Genomic DNA, 22720 nt, shown 5'->3' on the forward strand with positions numbered 1-22720 from the left:
GGTGTACTGTACGTTATAAGGAGAATTTAATTTTTATTTTATTTTAAGAGATTATAATGTTTTACTATTCTAAAGTATTATTATTCTTATTGTTGTATCTAACTATATTAAAAAGGAAATTTTTGTGATTTCTGTTTATTATTTCAATTTCAGTCTATGGATTTCTTTCACCAAGTCTCCATTTTGCAGTTCTTTGGCCAATTTCTTTAAATTGGTTGCTTGCTAATTTCTATGCAGGTACTTCCTGTATTATCAAATCATTAAGATGCAATACACTCACATACACATATAACACATTTAAATATTTTCTCTGCATTTATTGGTTTTTTTTAATATTAGTTGAGAATCCTTTTCTTCATTTCATTTATTTTTGCACATAATGGAAATGTACTTATTTGATGAAATGCCTATAATGTTGTATGAGTTAAATTGTTTAAGAAGTAATGTTCTGGTATGCAACTTACTATCATTTTTATGGCGATAAAAATAATTAATTTTGTTTTATTTTTATTTCTTTTTCTAGTGACCAAATACATAAGTATTCAACTTAACTAGTTTATTGTTTATATCTAATTTTACTTTTATTCTTTTCTTATAGGTTTAAAGCCCACACTGATTTCACTTAATATTTATTTTTGTTTGTTTAGTATAATGTTTGATACAAAAAGTATAATTATAACTACTCTCCATTTTTTCTTGATTGCACTATGTAGATATGGTAATATTGATTAATATTTATTTTAGTTTTGTGGTTTTAGTCTAGTTTAAGCATTTTTTAATCTAATAATTTGTACTATTTCTAGTTACGTAATATTCAAGTAAGTTTCAGCTATCATAGTTATTGATTTTCAAAAAAATTTTTTCTATTTAAATGAATTTTGTGCTTTTATATGAATTTTATCAATGCTACTGTTATTGTTTTTATAACTTTTTTCTTAATTTGAATGAAATTTTAAAGTCTTTTTGTCAGTTGAAAGTGTTATTAACTAGTACTGGTTGATTTGAGTAAATTGTCTTTTACAATTGGATACTATTTGATTATTTGCACTACACATTAGTAATTAGTTACATGTTTACTTGCATCTGTCTTGTCTTTTATTAATAAAATCTGAAAAAAAAATTATATAAGTTTTTGAAGATCTGATATGGCATGTAATCCAAAAATGTTATTTTGGGTTTCAAGGTATTCATGTTGAAACACATGAGAAGTTAAGAAAATATATATATATATATATATTCATAAATTTCCAAATAGTGTTTTTCTAAAAATATAAAAATATGCATACATTAATAATTTAAGTGTATAATAATAAAAATTTGATCTAATACTTCATATAGGGTTAGATTCAGAGGAAACATCATAGATGAATTGATAATATAGGAGTCCCAAAGTAAACAAAGGATTTAATTTCAGAAAAAACTTTTATTTATTTATTAGTTGGCAGAGATGTTTATTACAATATTTGATGTACCAGGCAGTCCAAAAAGGATTTCAAACTTTGAAAAGCATATACAAATTTGTTTAATTACTTTAAGATTCAGTTGAGGTGTCATTTGATAGCAAAACACATGAAGTTTTGACTCATGCAGTTCATTAGTACTGTATTCAGCCACCAGAACTGTCACGAGTGTTGTTAAAAATTTACTGTTGCGGATCATGCTTGCTGTGTGTTTTGGTTACTATTTGCAGTTACCAACTGCAGTTCAATGTAATTTTCATAGAAAGTATGGTAGAAGCCTCCTAGTAATCATACAAATTACTCTTCGCACCAAACCTTCCTTGAGGTAGGTTGTTCTGTTAAACATACAAAATCACCAAGCCCAGGTGTTCCTGAAGCTGCTGTGGAACAACTCGGAGAAAACTTTGCAATAATCTGAAGAAATCATATATGTGTCATGTGAGACTGATATTCACAAACGACTTGTTAGCATGTATTATGTAAATGATTGCACTTGAAACCATACAAACTAACTGTGGTTCAGCACATTACAGATGATGATAAAGTTGCTCGGCTGCAGTTTTATGTGAAAATGATGGATAGAATTGCAGACAGTGATACATTTTTAGACAATGTAACTTTTAGTGATGAGTCAACATTTCACATCAGTGACAAGGTTAACACCCATAACTGGTGAATATGGGGTAGTGAAAACCTTTATGAAACTTTGCAGAACAGTCATGATAGCCTTAAAGTCAATGTTTTATGTGCCCTAGCAAACAGGCTATGTGGTTCGTTCTTCTTACAGGAGACAACCATAAATGGTATCATTTATCTGGACATGATTAGAAATTTTCTCATTCCTCAGTTAGATGATGACCAAGATGGATGCCATTACTATTAGCAAAATGGGGCACCTCACCCTTACTACTGCCTAGAAGTCTGAGATTTTCTTGTTATTCGATTGGTTAGAAAGAACCAATTGCGTGGCCACTTCGTTCCCCAGATTTGACCTTGTTAGATTTTTTCTTGTGGGGTTCATTAAAGGTGTTTGCATTTCATCAAATAAAGAAATTTATGAAAATTTAATGAAAAAAAATTTTTAAATTTGAGATTTAGAAACCACAATCTGCAAAAAACTGGATTTTGTGGGACATATGATTCGAATAGATTCAGATAGATTGAACAAAAAAACATTTTGATAAATTTTGGAAATATAAAACTCTGCCTTATTTTATACATAAAATAAGTAAAGAAAGACCCAAATAAAGCAAATATAGAAGTAATATGAAGATAGAAAAAAATTTAAGAGATAGAGGATAGAACCAGAAATATAGCATAGTTAAAGAATGAAAGATTTGTGGATGAGAAATAGGGAAAATCAGAACAGAAGGAATTGAAATAATATTTGCATGGCCCTCTGCAACCTTGTTTGGAAAAAAAAGAAAAAAAAACATTAATCAATAACCTGAATAGGTGAAATTTAGCCTTTGAATTTCTTAGCTTAGTAAAAAATTTGAGATAAAATGAGATAAAGCTACACCTGTATAAATTGTTAGACAAACTAACAGCAAACAGTTAATAAAATATATCATTTTATTTTCATTATATTTAATAACATACAATTAATCATCAATTTTTCATTTGTATTATTTCACTGCTAATAATTTCCAGAGAAAAAATGTTATTTTGATTATTTAAATATAAGAAAAATTATTTAAAAATTTTTTCATGAATTTGAACTAAATTACCATATCAATTAATTACACTGTTCTAAAGTAAGGATTTTCTTTTGTTGAATTGGGAAAAGTTACCTTATCGTACGATAGAGTAGGATTTCTTAGCAATATGAGTTACATAAATAAAAAATTGTTTTAAATCACAATTCATATTACAAGGGTGGATCAAATTTTAACAGTAATTTGTTATTCTACTCAGCAAGCTGTTCTGAGTTGGATGTTGGAGTGGGGGTTAATGTTTGGTTGTTAGAGAGGGAGAACCAGCTTGGTTAGCTCCTCTGCTCTGTTGTGTCATCAGTACAGCCATGAGTGAGCAAGAGGCTCTGTGTCTGTAGCACAATATATAATCATAAAGTTTTTAATTAATGAAGGCGTTAAACTCGTGGAAATTTTAACTCATTTAAAGTTACAGTTTGGGGATGCTACACTGTCCCAGAACTGAGTGTATAGGTGAGCCAGACAATTTAAGGGTGGCCGAGAAACTAGAAAATGAAAGTCATGATCAGTGCTCAAGGTCAAGTCTCACAGCTGACAATATCTGTGCCATTCAAGAGCCTATCAAAGGTGATCGCCGGTTACTGTTGAAGAAATCACATCAGAAGTGGATATCAGCTGTGGGAGTACTCAATCCATCAACACAGATCATCTTTAGAAAAATGAGTGCTTGATGGGTTCTGAGATTGTTGACCAAAATAGGTCAGGTTGGAGATCTGTGAGAGACTTCTGAATCGTTTTTGGCAAGAAGGGGACAATGTTTTGAGGTGCAACATTACATGTGATAAGACACGGGTCCATCATTATACTCCGGAGTAAAAAATGGCGAGTAAGAAGTGGTGAAGGAAGGATGAGGGCTGCCTAGTGAAGGCCAAAACCCATTTGTCAGATGGAAAAATTCTTGCAACAATCTTTTTTGATTCAAGGAGAGTTTTGCTAATTGATTTTCTCCACAATCAACAAACAGTGAATGTAGCTTACTGTTGCCAGCTGTTACAATCAACCAAAGCCGTTGACCAAAACATACGAGGTATACCCGTCAGAGATGTCATCCTTCTTCATGACAATGCCAGGCCGCACACCACAATTTTAACAAGGGATAAATTGGAAAAAATGCACTAGGAAACCCTTGACTACCTTCCCTGCAGTTCAGATTTGTCCCTTTGTGACTATTTTTTGTTTGTGCTCTCAAAATAATCGCTTGGAGGGGAATGATTCAAAAATAATGAAGACGTCAAGGAGCGAGTGCGCAATTGGTTGACGACTCATTCTCAAATTTTTTATGAACAAGGAATATTCAAGCTTACTAATTGTTGGAAAAAGTTTGTAGACTGTGTAGGAGACTATATAGAGAAATGATGAAGGTATGAATTGTGTATTTAATAATCAATAAATTTATAAATAATATTACAAAAATTTTTCAAAATTCTTAAAATCTTGCTTTATACTCTTTAGTCATACTTTAATCAAATTATTATCATACATTGCATGAGTTTAATTAGTAGGTTAATTCTGATTTCAAAAGGTAACATCATTTATTGAAATTTCTAATATATTAAAAAATATCAAAAAATTTTCAATCAAGTATTTACTATACAAAGTAATGAATTTGTGTAGGATTTAAACAGCTATCGAATTTGTTATCTGTGATCCCAAAAAACCTGCATAGCTGTTTTGCAGATTTAGCAATTTTTTTATAGGTGCTTAATTTACCCCCGTATGGGGAAATGTTTGTAACATGAAAAAAAAATTGTGTATATATATATATATATATATATATATATATAAAATAAACATTAATTTTTCATGAAAAACATATTTTATTATTTTTACAAAAACCGTATTACCTAACTTACCATAATTACCGTGTTAAATGAATAATGATATTTTCATATTGCCCATAAATATTACTAAATTATATTTTACACTGTAATGAAATTATTGTCTTTACTACTAAAAGTTTATTCTATCGTGATTGTTTTTAATAGTTTTTTATTGTATGAAATATTTTAAAACATGGAGATTACACACAGCCCAACATCACACTCTGTACACTGGTATCTCAAGTCTTTACACGTTTTTTTGTGTGAGCACACTACATATCTTCTTGAAGCTTATGTCTGAATGATATCTTCATAAATATAATCTTAACTATCACTATCACTATCGGTATCAGATTGTAACTGCTCTAAAATGTCAAAATACCCATATTTTGAAGTAGATGCCATCTCAAACATAAGAAAACAACATACATAGAGCTATTTAAAAAAAAAATGCAAAAAATACTGGTGCTGTATACAAATATACAGTAAAGTTTTTAAATTAATTTATAAAGCATATACACAATATTCAAACAGAAAACAATGGCTACAACCCGAAATAAACATGTGGATACTCGTAAATAACTCATGAACAAGATGTAAACAACAACACGCTATACATGCTGTATCAGCTGTTTTATGTATGATAAAATGCAACGAAAACTCTTTACTAGTGATGTATACCATTGCAGAATAATGATTAACTACATTAAAAAATAATCGCCGGAATATTATGACAAAGAGAAAATTAAAATCCGACAAAAACTCAATGATGGAACATTGTCGAAATGTTCCATCATTGACTTTGTCGAAAAGTCCCTTTTGTGCATATTGGCTACGTTGGCTATGTTAATATTCCATCATAGTCTGATAAAGGGTTAAAGATCTGGTGAGGATTTTCAGTTATGATGTGCGAATTAACATGCCTCGATAATTGAAACCATCCTTTTTGTATAGCATAAAGTGGATCAGGTCTATCTCTTCATTGACATTGTTTTTGAGAAAGCATTTATAATAATTAAGACATTTCAATTAGTCTGTTCTCTTAAGTTGTTGCATAATTGTTATACAATACAGTTGCAAATTTAAATTATGAAGAATCTTATGACAAGGTTTTTTTTTCTCTGCTTTGTTCTAATAAATGCATATAGGGTTTTGAGCTGGCAAAAATTCTTTGAATTTTGGCTATGGCCTCTGAAGTCCTAATAGAAGGTTATTTCTCTGTTTTGCGTTTGAAACCTATTTTGTTGTAAGCCATTTTTTAATCAAATTGTGTTTACAGATAGTGGTGAACAGTTACCTGCTAAAGAGTGTGACAAGTGTCCTGCACTACGAAGAAGTGCCAGTGAATCAAATTTGAATGTCTGGCAAAGAAGATCATTTCATCACCAGCAGCATCATCATCATCATCATCATAATTCTCTTCATAGCAATAGTCATCAGCAACATCATCAGCATCATCATCACCACCACCATCAAAATCAACAGCATCATTCCACTAATAACATTCCAGGTAAATTTATAATTTATGTTGCGATTATTGTAAGTAGATGTTTTAGTTTACTGTATTTGTATTTCTTAATATGAGAGTACTAAAAGTAATGTAAATGACTTCGGCTGGAAATAAATACATTGAAGTTAATCTGTAGTTGTTATTAAAATTTTCAGTAGACGCTTTTTATTTTTTGTGGTTTATAGTCTAGCGTGCGTCTAGAGTTTTAGTGTATAGTATAAGTTATGTTTCAGGGATATTTAAAATTCTTTTAATGATTTTAACTGGGGTGGCAACTGAAACTGTCACATGGCGGGTGTCTTCACTATGGGATCAGGATGTGCTAAAATTTACATCTATGTTCATAATGTTAATAGGTAAGGTTCACATTATGAACCTTACCTATTAACATTATGAATAATGCATGTGTACTTTTCACCCACTAGGTTCTGGGTGTGAATCCCAGTTGGGCTGGGAAATCCATTTCATCATTTTAAAAAAATTGGTCATAAGACTTTTGTTGCCTGTATTAATTTTTACCTGATAATTAATTGTGGATTATATTGGTCATGATTTATATTGGACTTTTAAATTAGTTGTAAAAAGCATTATGCCAGAAATAAGGTTTTTACAATTGTGAGATAACAGTAACTTTGATGCAAAAAGTTACACTAAAATTATTATTCAAATTTGTTTATTAAAAGTTTAATATTAACAGAAATATTGTTTTATTATTTATAAATAACTTGTAACAGTTGTAAAATAACATTCTTAGAAGTTCATGTAAATTAAGGAGGTTCATGAATTCAGTTATTAGGTTCTGTCTTTGCTGATGATACCTGGTTATGTTACCTGATTTATTTTTTTGTAATTAACATGATAAACATGTACAAGGGAGGCTGTGGTATGTTTGTTTCTTACTATAAAATATATACTGGTTGTGTGAGTACATAATTGTTGGTTGTTTTGACCTAACACAAACATGTGAGAAAATATACTTGGATTTTTATATGGTCAATGATTTTAAACAATGCTCGTTTAGTTATTAGTAAATAATGAAACATTGGCTTTAAATAAGTTTCACTTTAGAACGCATGGCAATGTAACACAAGATGTGTTCTTCAGCATTTACTATGTCTTTTTTTTTGTCTTCAGTCATTTGACTGGTTTGATGCAGCTCTCCAAGATTCCCTATCTAGTGCTAGTCGTTTCATTTCAGTATACCCCCTACATCCTACATCCCTAAAAATTTGTTTTACATATTCCAAACATGGCCTGCCTACACAATTTTTTCCTTCTACCTGTCCTTCCAATATTAAAGCGACTATTCCAGGATGCCTTAGTATGTCTATATCCCAGCTTTTGAGTTACAGTGCCCTGCATTTGGATAAAAAGGTCTGTACAACATGGTCTTACAGAAAAGAACTGTCAGTTTGACTGTAGTCTGGCTTAGAGAGGTCATTGTAGGATCCCTGTTTGCTAGGTTAAAAATGTTGTCACTTCCTTTATTTATGTACTCTAAGTACAGAACAAATAGTAGACATGGTAATTTTACAGGAAACTCAATTAACTTTAAAACAGGTCAGTGAATATTCTAAAAGTCAAATAAATATTCATTATATGGTAGTTAAGCAGATCAATAAATTGGCTAAAGCGCTAAGAGATTTATCAATGAAACATTTTAAGAACAGGGTAAAAATATTTTAATATATAACTGTCGCTGTATTGTACAATAATTATTTAAATATTCTTTGTAAAAAGTTACATAAAATATTTTATTATATATATATTCCGAATTAATCATGATTATTGTCAGGTCAGCTTTGGTCTATATGATGGTTATTCAAATATATATATATATATATTTATTCATGATGGTTGTTTCAGCTTTGAACTCATCATTTAAAGTGAATCTTCATTCAGCATGCCATTTTATCAGTTTTAGGAAGAGGAAGTAATTGCTGGGAGCCAAATCTGGTGAATATAGAGCTTGTAAAAGCATTTGAACCTAAATGCACAGGTCATGGAGGTTTGCAGTTGCAACCTGAGTGCATGTGCAGATCCTTATCATGGTGAAAGAGGATTATATTGGCCAAATGGGGCTTTTAACTTCGAGTGGTACCATTAAAATTGACATTATAGTGAATTGTAATAACCCCCTGGTCTTTTTCCAGGTCTTGTGTTTTTCTAGGTAGTCTATGTGGTATTCCTCACTGCAAAAAAAAAAAAAAAAAACTGTAGTCATTACTTTTTTTGCAGGTTGAACTTCTTTTATCTTTCTTAAGTGCACTTTCACATGCTGTCACACATTTTTTAGGTTGCTGTTTGGTCTTTGGCATATGCTGTTGAATCCATGTTTCATTTACTATTATAAATTGTTAAAGAACCTAATTGGGAATTGGTATTAAATAAGTCTAAACATCCTTGAGAAGTGTTCAGTTAAATGTCCCCATTGAATGGAAATACCCAAAATATTGTGTAATATAATTGGACATGGTCTATTTAGATGTTTACTATATTAGCCAGCTTGCATACCTTCAGTCAGTGATCATCTAATATGGATGGCAATATGGATTTTTGTGATGATTTCATCAGTTGTAGTGGTTTTTGGGTATCCGTTGTGTTTTTATCTTGAATTGATGTTTGATTATGTTTAACTTCAGCCCACTTTTACTATCAAAAAAGAAGGGGAAGACTTGTTTAAAGCAGAATCTAACTCTTTTTGTATGTCTATCGGGTTAATCCTTTTAAAACAGAATACTTAATAACAGCTCAAACTTTAATTTTATCCATTTTTCAGAAAATGTCAAAACTTGTTTGCTTTACTTGATTACTACAAACAAGCAGCTTAAATGTGTGCATCTGAAACTTCACAACAAGCTATCTAAAGGATCATATTTGACAAATATCGTAGTCATTGGTTGTATTCATGGTCTCTGTGTGATACCAAGAACTTTACAAACGATCTTGGCACTTAAATAAAATTCAAAGTTGAGGCCAGTGTTATCTAGTTACCATTTATTTATTTATTATATAACATCAACAAGGTGATTGGGAACTGTCGATTCAAAATAAATTTGTAAAAGAATTGATTAGATCAAAAGTACCAATAGCAACTGGAATTGCAAATTGGTTTCTGGACCAAATACAGTTTCTGCAATTAATAATGATGGATAAGTTGTGGGTCAGTTGTGGATCAGTTGTGGGTAAATAATGGGATTAATATTGAATTTTGAAATGCTAATTTCTTATCTATTTTTTACTTCACTATTTATCGAGAGCAGATCTGTTGTACAATTCATTTTCAATGAGTGGTAGTACTAGAATACAGATTTTTCTCTGTAATTTTTTAGTTTACCCAATTTGCAAGAATTTTATGGTTTAACAAAATACATTATAGATCATTAGATGCTAATGTTTATTATTAGTCTTATATCAATATTAAGTAAAGTTTAATGGTTTGTTTACCATTGACTTATTTTATTCTATATTTTTTAATAAAATTATATAATTTGATATTTAAAGTTAATCTTAGCAAATTATTGAAAGATAGATAATCTGTAAATTTTTACCAGCTTTTTTAAAGGAAATATTAGAGTGGCTTTGTCAAATAAAAATAGTACAACAAGGCTTTCTTTTCCCTGTGTTTCTTAAAAGTAATGAAATATGAAGATTGCTAGGCGTTGATCATTGCTAGGCGTTTCTGTTTAATACTGATCATTTTTAAATCTCTTAAGCTATTACTTTTCTATTTTATTCAATTTTTTAGGTCAAAAACCATAAGAAGTCATTAATTTTGCCCCTTAATGCCCTAAACATTTCAGTACGACCTTATTTCACCATGGTAGCTGAAATCTGAGTGAAATCTTTCATTAGCTGTAACTCACAAACAAAACATTTTAGGATGCATGTTTATAATGAATTTTATCCATTATTTTCACAAGTGGATTAGATTTTGAAAGTCCTGGGTGAACTTTGCCATACTCTGTATATTTATTACATATATAAGTAGGTAGAAAAATTGTTGGTGTTCTTATATTCAGACATAAGTTATTATGCTGTGAAGATGAGTGAACTTTCTTCAAAACTACCTTTGATTTTACAATTTTATTTTGATAAAGGTGCAAATGCTGTGCAGGTCCATATTGAAATTTGTACTGTTTTTGGGCAAGATATTTTATGATAAGCAACAGCCAAAAGATGGTTCAGTTGCTTTTATTCTGGAAATTTTGATGCCCAATATGCTCCTCACAGTAGGCAACCAGTCACTGAAAAAATGAACGATATTCAGACAAAAGTTGAGGAAGATCAACATGTAAGCAGTCATGACCAAATATCAAATGACCTAAACAAGTTACCTTAGCCAATAACCTAAATATTCATCACAAACAGTGTTAAACCATTTGGAGAAAGCTGCCTACAAAAAGAAGCTTGATGTTTGGGTTCCACATGATCTGACTCAGAAAAATTTACTCAATCAAATTTCTATCGTGAATCTCTACTGAATTGTAACATAATCGAGTCATTTCTGAAGTGGTTGATCTCAGGGTATATGAGTCTGCAGTGGGTCAGGTCCGAACATTTTTTGTTGGCTGGCAGTTGAAGCTAGTAGATGTGCAAAACGTGTTAGAGTTCTTATTCTCAGATGTATTTCATCACATTCAATGGTTGAGTGATGAGTGTATAACCGATGACAACAATCTGTGAGAAATATTTTGTTCGAAGTAAGAAGCTCCATAGTCTGTGGCAAAGCCCACACTGATGCCCAGGAAGGTTATGCTGTGCGTTTGGTGAGATTGAAAGGGCATCTTGCATCACAAGCTGCTGCTGCCAGGCAGTATGATAAGACTAGACCTGTACTGTCAACAATTAGTGTGATTGCACCTAACAATTAAAAAGAAACAGTCTGAACTGGTCAACAGAAAGGGTGTCATACACCATGATGACAACATCAGACCGCATACATCTTTAACAACCCATCAGGAATTTAGAGAACTTGACAGGGAGGTTTTAATGCATCCACTTTATAGCCTGGATCTGGAACTGTTTAACTATAATTTGTTTCGATCTCTGCAGAACTCCCTGAATGGTATTAAGTTAGTTTCAAAAGAGGCCTGTGAAAACCATGCGTCAACTGATTTTTGACCAGAAACAACAGACATCCTATAGTGACAGAATTATGGTGAAGCCAGAAAAAAAAATTTTGCATATGTGGTCTCATAATGTTATTTTTCAATAATAATAAATGTATTCTCAATTTTGGCCTCCAAAGGCTTAGTACGTTTTAGACAACCGTAATATTAATAATTTATAATAATTATTAAATAACTATTTGAAGGATATAATTATGATAATAATTTTTTGATTTTATTGTATCTGTTAAAAGTATCAATAGAACAGGAGGTAGCCAGGTTACTTTCAGAGCCTACTCGGATACGTCAGCCTAGAAGATGCCGTTCGATGGATTCATTAAGAGAAAGAAAAGGTACGTTAATTGTTAAGTAATTAATTTACTTTTATTGATCTCTTGCTTTATTTTGTTCTTTATTCTAACTTCTTGAATAATTTTAACTGCTGCAATTGATGAAACCTGTTTTTTCTGATATTTTTTGTTATAATTCTTGATCTTAAATATTTATAAAATAATAATTTTTATATTATTGCGTTTAAAAAGGATATAACTGTGTTATTGCTATTTATTTCATAGAATAAATGCGAATATTTTTGTTTCAGTTATAAAATAAATAAATTGCGCAATAACATAGATTTATAAAGAGTAATCCAATTTGTAAAGACTGTGTATAATTGTAGTGCAGGTCATTTCTTTCCCCAATTTAAAGTCGATTTATTTTCTTAACCAGCTTTCAGAATATGCTGAGATTCTAGTGCGTAGTGTTATTTTTATAAATATTATGTTTTATTAATATTAAACACTATATAAAAAGCTTGCCATTTATGAAATGTAAAATGTTAATTTATTTCTGAATACCCTAGAAAGTGAGATCTTTTTATATATATTGTTGATTATTTAATAGGTGTATGAAGCTATGGATGAATAAAATATATAAAAGTAATTGGAAAAATCTTGTTATTAAACAATAATTAAGCATATCCATTATTAAACAACAATGTATCAACAAACATCCATGAAGAAGAAGAGCAACTGGGATGTTACAAAAGGCTTGGAAGTAGCAAATAAAAATGAAATCTCTGAAGGTTGACATTAATTCTCAACGAGTTGTACATTCTTTCCAAACATCTCTCATTCTTTGCTTGGTGTAACAGAACATCTGGGGTGCAGCTAGTTTGTGTACAATGGGTGCCATGACAGCTGACTGACTGATGGAAAATCAGAAGAGTGGAGTCAGAAATGATATTGCAGTATGGAGAAATTGCATATTTCTCGATCAGATTGTTCCTAGTGATGAGATCTAGGTGTACCACTTTAACACCACTCTCCCAAAAAATCTAACAGATGTTTTCAAGTCAAAAATACATGCAGAGAATTTTGAGGAATTGTAAGGGATTCTTTTCCTTTTTCCATTCTTTTTGTTGTTATTCCATCCTTTACATTCTTTTTGTAGATTTTATGCAAAAAAGGACTGCAATGAATGATAATTGATATTATGAGATACAAAAGATTGTAGTAGTGAACCATCCAAAATTAGATTTGGAAAGGATTTTGTTCATTATTCTTCTTCATGACATATGGTAGAAGAAATAGATTAACAGACTGGGTATAGATACCCAGGTGTAGGTGGGGTACAGGTGGGGTATAAATACAAGGTGGGATTTTAAGGCTTTTAACAGACTATAAAGGTTTGATTGTAGAAGGTGATTATGTAGAAGATAAATTTCAGATGCTGTGTGCTGAAGAAAAAATATATCTAATTGAACAATAATCTTTTTTTTTATGTTAAGCGACCTTTACCTTTTGCATTTCCATAATATATTGCTATTATTAGTCCCCCCACTAGCATATAACAGCATTTGGAACTTAAGAAAAATTAGGCAAATTGTGAATTCTATTTGAAAACATCTCAAACCCTAAAATAATCTAATAAAATCTACACCATAATAAACTCCCATGCCTCACTAACAATAAAAACAAAGCCCCAAAAGACCATAAAAAAACTGAAAAGTTCTGGGATCTACTTGACCAGACATAAATAACATCTCCAAAAATCACGTTAAACAACTAATTGGAGACTTCAACTCATCAATCTCTGCAGAAACCACAAACTAATTTTGAAATCCACATATTTCAAGAGGAAATTTAAAAAACTCAAAACCTGGAAACATGGAAAAGATCATGTCTTCATGGACAAACACCACCACAAAGAGATCTACAATGTAGACGTCCTCCAAGGAGACATAGGTTCAAATCATTTCATAGTTAAAATTAAAATTAAATTCACTTCCCAAAGGAAGCAAAAGCAAGCCCCCTAAAACTAAAAGAAAATTAGATCCTATCCAACTAATTAAGAATGCAAATTACCAAAAAGCAACCAAAAAAATAACATTCTTGGATAAACTCATGATCTAGTCAACAACCTTAAATAAATCGCAGAAGAATTGGCCTCCAAAAAATTTCATAAAAGGCATCAATGGTGGAACAGCAAATGTGACAAAACAGTGAAGAGACATCAAGGCAAGTCTATTTTATCAATACTAAAAATCAGAAACATTCCTTCCAAACTCTAATAAAAAGGAAGTAAAGAAACCACTTGAACACTAAGGAAAATAAAAAGACAACACCATAAAGACACACTGAAATCAATAGAAAAAGAATTAATCAAAACAGTCAAGAGATTACCACGAAACCTTCAAAACACTATTCCAAGAATACAAACCCTAACCCTATTAATGAAGGATGAAAACCATAATCAGGCCCATAATAATAAAGACAACACGGAAATCCTAGCTAAATATTTCAACAAATGCCTAAATTGCAAAGAAAATGCAACTCCTAAATTTTGCCACCAGCACCCAACAACACCACTGGAAACATCAATTCTCCCACAATAAAAGAAGCCTACCAAGCACTAGATGAGATGAAGAATTACAAAGCAGTGGTAGAAGATCACACCTTTTTAGAGATCTGGAAACATGCAGGAAGACCAGCAAAAATTGCCCTTCATCAACAGCTTGTCAACATCTGGGTCTAAGAACTACCAGAACACTGGACAACAGCCCTCATCCACCCACTACTCAAAAAACCAGACAAAACAGACCTAACAACTACAGGGGAATCTCACTATTGGACAAAACATACAAAATTCTTTCAAGAATCAACCTCAACAGGATTGGTTAACTACTTGAGAAAAATACCAGAAAGGTTTCAGACCCTGGAGGAGCTGTCCAGACCAGATCATGAGTCTCAAGCTAATAATGGATTACTACAGAAAAAGAAGTAGAGACTTGGTGATAATGTTTGTAGATTTCGAGAAACTATATGATTGTACCCACAGAGAATACTTACTAAAAATTCTGAGACACCTTGAACTACATCCCTAATTAATAAACATTATAAAACTTACCATTACAAACACTAAATTCAAACTGAAATTCAGAGGTAAACTCAGAACCATGCGAGATCAAAACAGGATGCGCCAAGGACAGAGAGAAGGATGGACTCTGATCACTACTATTCAGCAGCACTCTGGAAATGGTAATGAGGGAATGGCTGAAAAAAATGCCTCCCAAAAATAAAAGTAGCCCAAAAAATCAGAAGAAACTGCCTTGGTTTCAGCCAACTGTGTGTTTAACTTTGTGTTCAACGAAGCTAAAACACAGATATTAGAACTTCAAAACATTGTAAATAAAATTAGCCTCAAACTGTCATTCAAAAACCAACACACTTAAAAAAAAGTTAACATAAATGGTAATGAGGTCAAAAAACTAACCCAATTTAAATACTTCAGAGAAATAATAACAAACAACATAAATGAAAAAAAATGTTAATATAAACAAGAACAAACTAGTTAAATTACAAAAAATAACCTGGTACACCTATAGTAAAAATATTCATAAATGCAAAAATAAGATACAATACAATTATAAAAGTGGAAGCCACATATACAACAGAAATACTCTTCCACCTGAACAATCAATCAAAAACCGACTCCAGAAATTCAAAAGAAGGATAGGAAGAACCTAGAATCAACAAAAAGTACCAGAAAGTCTACAAAAGTTATCTTACACCTTGCATAAGTGGAGATTAGGATTCTTTGGGTACATCATGAGGATGCAAGATTCAAGACTTCTGAAACAGCTGGTACAATACAATCTCAACTCGAAAAACGTGAAGACAGGATGCAGATGGATAAGAGAAGTAAGAGAGGATCTGAAGGAAATTGGTCTTACACTAGAAGGCAACACAGATAAGATAAAATTAAACAAAAAAAATCAAAGTCAAAAATACTCGCTTAACATTCACAAGAAACTTGCAACATGAACATTTTCAAAATCAGAAAGGTCAAGAAGATGCCTTTTCTGGTGTGAAAAAGTACTGGGAGGATCGCAAGGCCCAAAGAGTCCTTCAAATGACTTGGATAATGAACTGACTAACGTGATCCTATGCAGCCATAAAAGATGAAAAACAAACATCTCAAAAATATTCAGTTTACATTCTGTAGTTGTTATCCACTTCCTAGCGAACCCTAGAGTTCTAAGGTTCAAATCCTAGTAAAGACTCTTACTTTTATACGGATTTGAATACTAGATTGTGGATACTGGTGTTCTTTGGTGGTTGAGTTTCAATTAACCACACATCTCAGGAATGGTCGACCTGAGAACTATACAAGATTATACTTTGTTTACATTCATACGTATGATCCTCATTCATCCTTACCTTACGGTAATTCCAGAAGCTAAACAGAAAAGGAAAGAAGTATAAAGCACATATAAACATGTGCTGAACTCCCAAAAGATTAATAAATCAAATTCATTTGATGATTGCATATGTGTATCAAAACAGTCATTGTAATATGTTTTTCATCTGCCTCAAGATTGATTAAAAAGACCTGTGAAAAACCATTTTTTCCTAACATGATTTAGTACTAAAAAAAATATGTTTACTAAACCAAATTTAGAATGAAATTTCTTTAAAAATATTTTATGTGCATAATTTTCGATCTTTACTGATGGTTGAAATCAGAACTTTGGAGTGGCAGCCAGGACTAAATTAACGATTCTAGTTCAATTTAATTCTAGTTGTTCAGAACCTTTATTTGAAAATCTTACTGTATAGTTTTCTAAAAATATATTGTTAAAACTTGTACAATTATAATTTTTATAGTTGCATAACATACGAGTCATTCAAATATAACGGGAATTTGTTTTCATACCTTTATTGACATTAAATAAAATTAAAAATAAATTGCCTCATTTTTCTATAGAGTTTCTTCATCAGAAATATGTTTTCTCAACCGGACAGATAGCTTCTGATCCCCTTATCAAAAATCAAGATGGCTGTTCCAGCAACCAATTGCGCACATAATGCTCGTCTGTGGCATCATCTTCGAATCTTTCTCCTCCTAAAGCTTCTTTCAGCAAACCAAATATGTGGATATCATGCAGTGACAAGTTTGGCCTACAGTGGGTGTTGAAGAAATATCCAAAGAATTTTAGTGAGTTTATCACGAGTCTGAGCTGCTGTATGCGATGGTGTGTTGTTGTGGAGAAGGTGGACCTTGCGAATTGGTTGCTGGTATTGTTTGTTGCAATAAGCAGCCCTGATGTTATCCAACAACTGGCAGTAGTATGCAACATTTATTGTCCTTTGCCTTGCAGTGATTCAATTAGCAGCATACCTTTTGAGTCCCAAAACACATTGCGAGAACTTTTTCAGTTGACAAGTGTTTCTTGATCTTGTTCAGTGCCCCCTCCCCACTTATCCGCCACTCTATACTTGTTTTCTTGCTTTCTGTGGTCTAGTGGTGGACCCATGTTTTGCAACAGGTCAAAAATGCGTGTCCTTCTTCCTTAAAGTGATTCAGAGGCCGCTGACAGATGTCTTTCTGGACATTTTTCTTTGTCTCAGTGAGAAGATGTGGAACCCACCTTGCCAGCACCTTTTCTATATCCAAGAGTATTTGACAACATTATATGCACACTCCCGACAATTATGCCCACCTCTGTTGCAATTCCAGCAACGGTTATGTGGTGGTTGCCTTTCACAAGGTCATGAATGGCCCAAATGTCATCATTGATGCTTGTCTGTGGATGATGTTCAGAATTTTTGTTCTCTAATGTCATGGCCACTTCAAAATTTTTTCCCTCAAACGTTTGAGTTTTTGACATGGTAGCATTTCCGAACTGTGCCTAGAGTTGAGTCAAAATTTCAAAGGATTTGATACCTTTGTGAGAAATTAAATTATAATTCGTTGCATGATGGGCGATGGTACCTCCTGCCCAGACATTCCGCTGATGGATGGGAACATGACCTATTGGTGTGGCTGACCATCCCAACTAAACAACCTGTAATTTCCTACAACATTCACGTTTCTTCAGTCCACGTGTCAAAATTCTGGCTTATATTTGAATGATCCTTGTGTTAGACAAGTGTTAGAATTGATCATTTTTTTGTTGAGCAAATCTTAATTGGAAATTCAGGATTTGCTTGAATTATTTTTAAACTGTTCTGAAACTCTATTGGTGTTCAGTTGTATTATACTTTATCAAAGCACATTGAAGATAAAGATTAATTCTGATTTTATATTGTAAAATTTTAATTACTTCATGACTGTGCTTTTGTTATTTATATTTATATTTGATCATTTTCTAAGTTTTATTTCGATTTTTTTTTGTTGTCATTTCTGTACAGTTTTTTAAAATTGTCATTATTCATGAAAATAGAATTGTAATGAAAGTAAGTGAAGGATTGTACATGAAAGTAAATTTTTTTTTAATGGCAGGTTGTTTCTTTTTCTAGCACAATGTAGCAGCATATATTGTGAATCAGAGGGGCCTTCAAGATCACCATCTCCAGCGCCATCTAGTGGTGTTGAGAGCAACTCTTTTAAAGAATCTCCAATGCAGATTGATGTACTTAGTAGTGAAGGGACCAGTATAGGTATTATCTGAATGCTAATGATTATAAGTTTATTATTAAAGTAGAGTTAATTATTTAAGTTAATGTATATAAGAAGTTCATGATATGAGTCTGCACTTCATTAAATCGTATTTTTCTTAATGCATAATTTTTCACTTATGTACATTAGCTGCTTATAAATCAAAATTAAAATAAATGTGTTCAGTTTTATCATATCAGTAATGTTCTTATCTACATACATGTGGGTTGGGCTGTATTTGATTAATATCTCCAAACTGGTTCAACAATGAATGTAAAATTAGAGATCCAAAAAACACATTGCACTCTTCTCAATCTGAAAACTAGTTGGTTCACTGGATATTTCTGTAATGTTCCAATACTAAATAAGATTCTGTTAGATCATTTGAAGTATCAGAAGTTTGCTAAAGCTTGATGCACCAAAGATACGTTTTACAGAGCACAATTCCAAGCATGATGGCAGTTCTTTGACATTTCTGACTCAGCACATGGAGGAAGGTGGAAGGTATTGATTTCTTAAATCATGTTATTATTGTTGACAAGATATTTTAAGTAGCTCCACACACCAGTGTCTTCTATGACAAGAGAATACAAAAATTTTGTTCTACCTCATATGTACGTGTAAATATATTTATAATTTTGCTGAAAATATTCATTTTAAGATTCATATTATTCCTCTGTAGTGAACAAATTATATTTAAATTTTGTTAAATAAACCACATAGGAATATTCAAATTATTTTCTTGCTTTAACATTATTTTCTTTGTACAGAATATTGAAATAAAACTATCTTATCTTAATTTCTCATGAAATTACTTATCCTGCATCCCCAGTCATGATTGAAATAATTAATTCCATTATTACATAATAAAAAATATAAAAATTGCATATTAATTTATGGAGTGCTACAATCTGTTACAGTTTTTATTAGACTATCCTGCAAACAATGTCTGATGGTTTTCAAATTGAAATTTTGTTTGTGTATTTAATTGACTCTCTTTGTATAAATACTTGTATGGATATTTTTATCTCTCTTGTGTTGGTTGTTTTATTATGTGTTGTTTTGATAGTTTTTTTTTAATAAATATTATTAATTAAAGTTTTAACATATTTATTTTTAACTGCTTTATGTTTTATGATGTTTATTTCATTATTTAACTTTTCTTTGTTATTATATGGGTATTTGATTTCTCTATTAATCATATTTATATTAATGTTAATTTTATGAGACCGAGGGTGATTTGATCTTTTATGAATTATTATATTATTTAGATCTACATCTAAAACTCAAATATTATTAGATCTACATCTGAAACAACAGTATATAGTGTGGTTGTCCTTGTTTATTTCGATATTGACATCTAAATAATTTAACCTTCTATTTATTATCCATTTCAAATGTGAATTTTAAATTTTCATTATAAGAATTAAATTTGTTATATATAATAATATCAACATACCGTGTCCATATTAAAATTATGTGTGTGTGAGTGATGCCATGTACTAATTTACTCTCAAAGTCCTGTAAATATATTTAAATATATGTATGTTTATTCATACGCACACAATACATACACACACACATACACACACATACATAATATATATATAAACATTCATGCATACGTACACATACACATACTCATGTGATTTAGGGTTTTGCGTGAATATTATGGATGGAAATTCCGATAAAAAACTATCATTTTGAAAGTGGTAATCATTGCAGTATTAGTTAAAATAATTAAAATCACCTTAAAAATAATTTAATGTCAGTTATATAAATATTATAAATATGAATTTCAGTGGAAATCCCCTAGAGAAGTAGCTAAAAATTAGTACTGGAAAAATTAAAAGAAAAAGATTGTCTCTATTTATTAAGTAAATTAATAAACGTAAATCACTCTTGAAATAGAGTTTTTGAATAAAAGAAGGGTTCTAAAATTACCCGTCTTCTTTCACGTTTGTTGATCTGAGGGAATATGTAAGGATCAGTAGATTAAGTTGTAAACTTATTTAATGTGGCTTAGGTTATTAACATTTTTGTTTATTTAATATTCATGGACTTAAAGAATGCTACTCGTTTGATAATTAGATGTAATAGAATTTCAGGTTAGATGGTTAGCTTTTTTTTTGTATTAACAATTAAAAAGTGTTGGTTGTCGTTCATGAAGATGCTTTTATTTATTTATTTTTTTTTATCAAGTATAAAAAAATGTTAAGTTTTCAATATATCAGGTGGATCAGTATGAACAAAAGTGTGCTGCAATTGTGGGGTAATACAGTATTTCTTTTAGCTACCTGTATTCTGATTATCTAATTTTGATAGAAAATTCACCCATGTATTTGTAGAAGCTGTCGATGGGGAACGAAGATCAGTAATGTCTGGAGGTTCTGTAAGAGGTTGGCTTCCAGATGTAGCAGTTGTTTTATGGAGAAGAATGCTTGGTGCTTTGGGAGATGTTAATTGTTTAAAGGATCCTAATTTACATACACAAGTTTTCCAGTATCTAGTTGAGTTATTTGAAACCATGATAAAGGTATTGTAATTTCTTTATTTTATTTATTTTTTATTGTTAATGCTATATATTATTACTGTGGGATAATAATTTGTACGATATGATAAATTAATCTATTTCATTATGTTAACATTTTTAAGTAAGACAAATTTTAGTCGATCGGTACATAAATTTATATGTTTAAACATCTTACAGTATTTTTTTTCTTTAAATTTAATCAAAATCTTTTATCTACTCAAAAATAATCGGCAAATAAATAGTTTGTTATGTGTAGTAACTATTTATTTTTAAATTTATTTGAATGTAATTACTTAAAGTTTGAGGGGTTTATGTACAGCATTGAATAATTAAAATTTTTTATTGTTAGCTCAACCTTATTCTTCATGTTGCCCTGCTTAATTTGAGTATTATGTTTTGTAATAAAAAGTGTTTTATTTAATTTTGAAAAATTATTCTAAAGTTAAATACTACATGTGAATTTTTTAACCAGATCCTTTTTTAAGTTTTTCTTCTTATGTTTCTTTAAAGTTCTTTTTAATACTTCTTATTTATCTATCTTTTAAGTACTTTTACAGCTTTGTAAAGTTCTTATACAACTTTTACCGCAGGAGTTTTCAGTATTAACAGAAAAGAAAAGAATTAAGCAAAAAATAGGTCTTGAAAAAGGTGTAATACTTTTTTTTTTAAATAAGGATTATTAAAAAATTCCAACGTTAAAGTATTAATTGCTAATTCATAAAGATTTCAAAAAAAATTTCATAGTTATTAATTTTTTTCTGTAATTGCTAGATTTACTTAAAATTCTTTTTTAAGTAATATTTTTTCTCTTTTTCAATGCTTTTAACAGTGATATTGAATCAACACTTGGGAAAACTTTTCAAGTAGGTCTTTGCTAGAATCAAATATTGTCAACAACATTCAATTAATAATTTATTGATGAAAATATTGCGTCAGTTCTGGTTTAGTGAAGTGATATTCTTAAAAAGACAAAAGACTAGCACAAGTTGTAAACTTTGTCCCAACAAAAAAGAAAAAAATGATTATTACTTTGATTTGATGATATTTGTTACATAAAATTATATTCAAAACTAGAATTACTGAATTTTTAATTTAAAAATATATGAGTAATTTTTTATATTAATTTTTGTGTATTACATTTTTATGTACATATAATTTAAATACATTTCTAAAATATACATTTATTTACAATTATAATTTATCAGTTAATTGACAATTAACTGAGAGTTTTTTTAATATAAAACTCTTATAACTTAAATTATTGTGTTTCTATAAGTTTAAACAACATTGTAATCTTACAATATTGTACGATTTAAACAACATGAAATATGATCATTTTATAGTAGTACTCTACCAAAAAATCATTTCTATTTAAAATTATACAACATATATATCTATTAATATAAGGGGAACAAAGCTGTAGATGTGTTTATGATTCTGAAGATTTAAGTTTTTTTAAGTAACAGTTAAGTTAAAAAGGTATTATAGTTATATTTAGTTAAAAGGTATTACTTTGATAATGAGTTCAAAAAAGTAAATACGTGTAGAATTATAAGTTTGATTAGGGGATGGGAAATATTGTTATAAAAAAGTTTTCTGTAGTGTGGAAAAGGAAAAGTTTATCGATAA

At 30.5% G+C, this 22720-nt stretch overlaps 1 protein-coding gene across 1 annotated transcript in view; it reads left to right on the top strand.

Moving 5' to 3' along the window:
* LOC142325155 (putative Rho GTPase-activating protein CG5521) overlaps window positions 1-22720 on the top strand; it is a 142252-nt gene that overhangs the window by 63954 nt on the left and 55578 nt on the right. Inside the window, exons 17-20 of the mRNA XM_075366555.1 lie at window positions 6275-6505; window positions 11871-11969; window positions 18420-18560; window positions 20907-21094. Of these exons, the coding sequence (XP_075222670.1) occupies window positions 6275-6505; window positions 11871-11969; window positions 18420-18560; window positions 20907-21094 (659 nt within the window). The remainder of the gene's footprint in view (window positions 1-6274; window positions 6506-11870; window positions 11970-18419; window positions 18561-20906; window positions 21095-22720) is intronic.

The sequence above is a fragment of the Lycorma delicatula genome, chromosome 5 (genome assembly GCF_047948215.1).
Source record: "Lycorma delicatula isolate Av1 chromosome 5, ASM4794821v1, whole genome shotgun sequence".
In the NCBI taxonomy this organism is placed as follows: domain Eukaryota; kingdom Metazoa; phylum Arthropoda; class Insecta; order Hemiptera; family Fulgoridae; genus Lycorma; species Lycorma delicatula.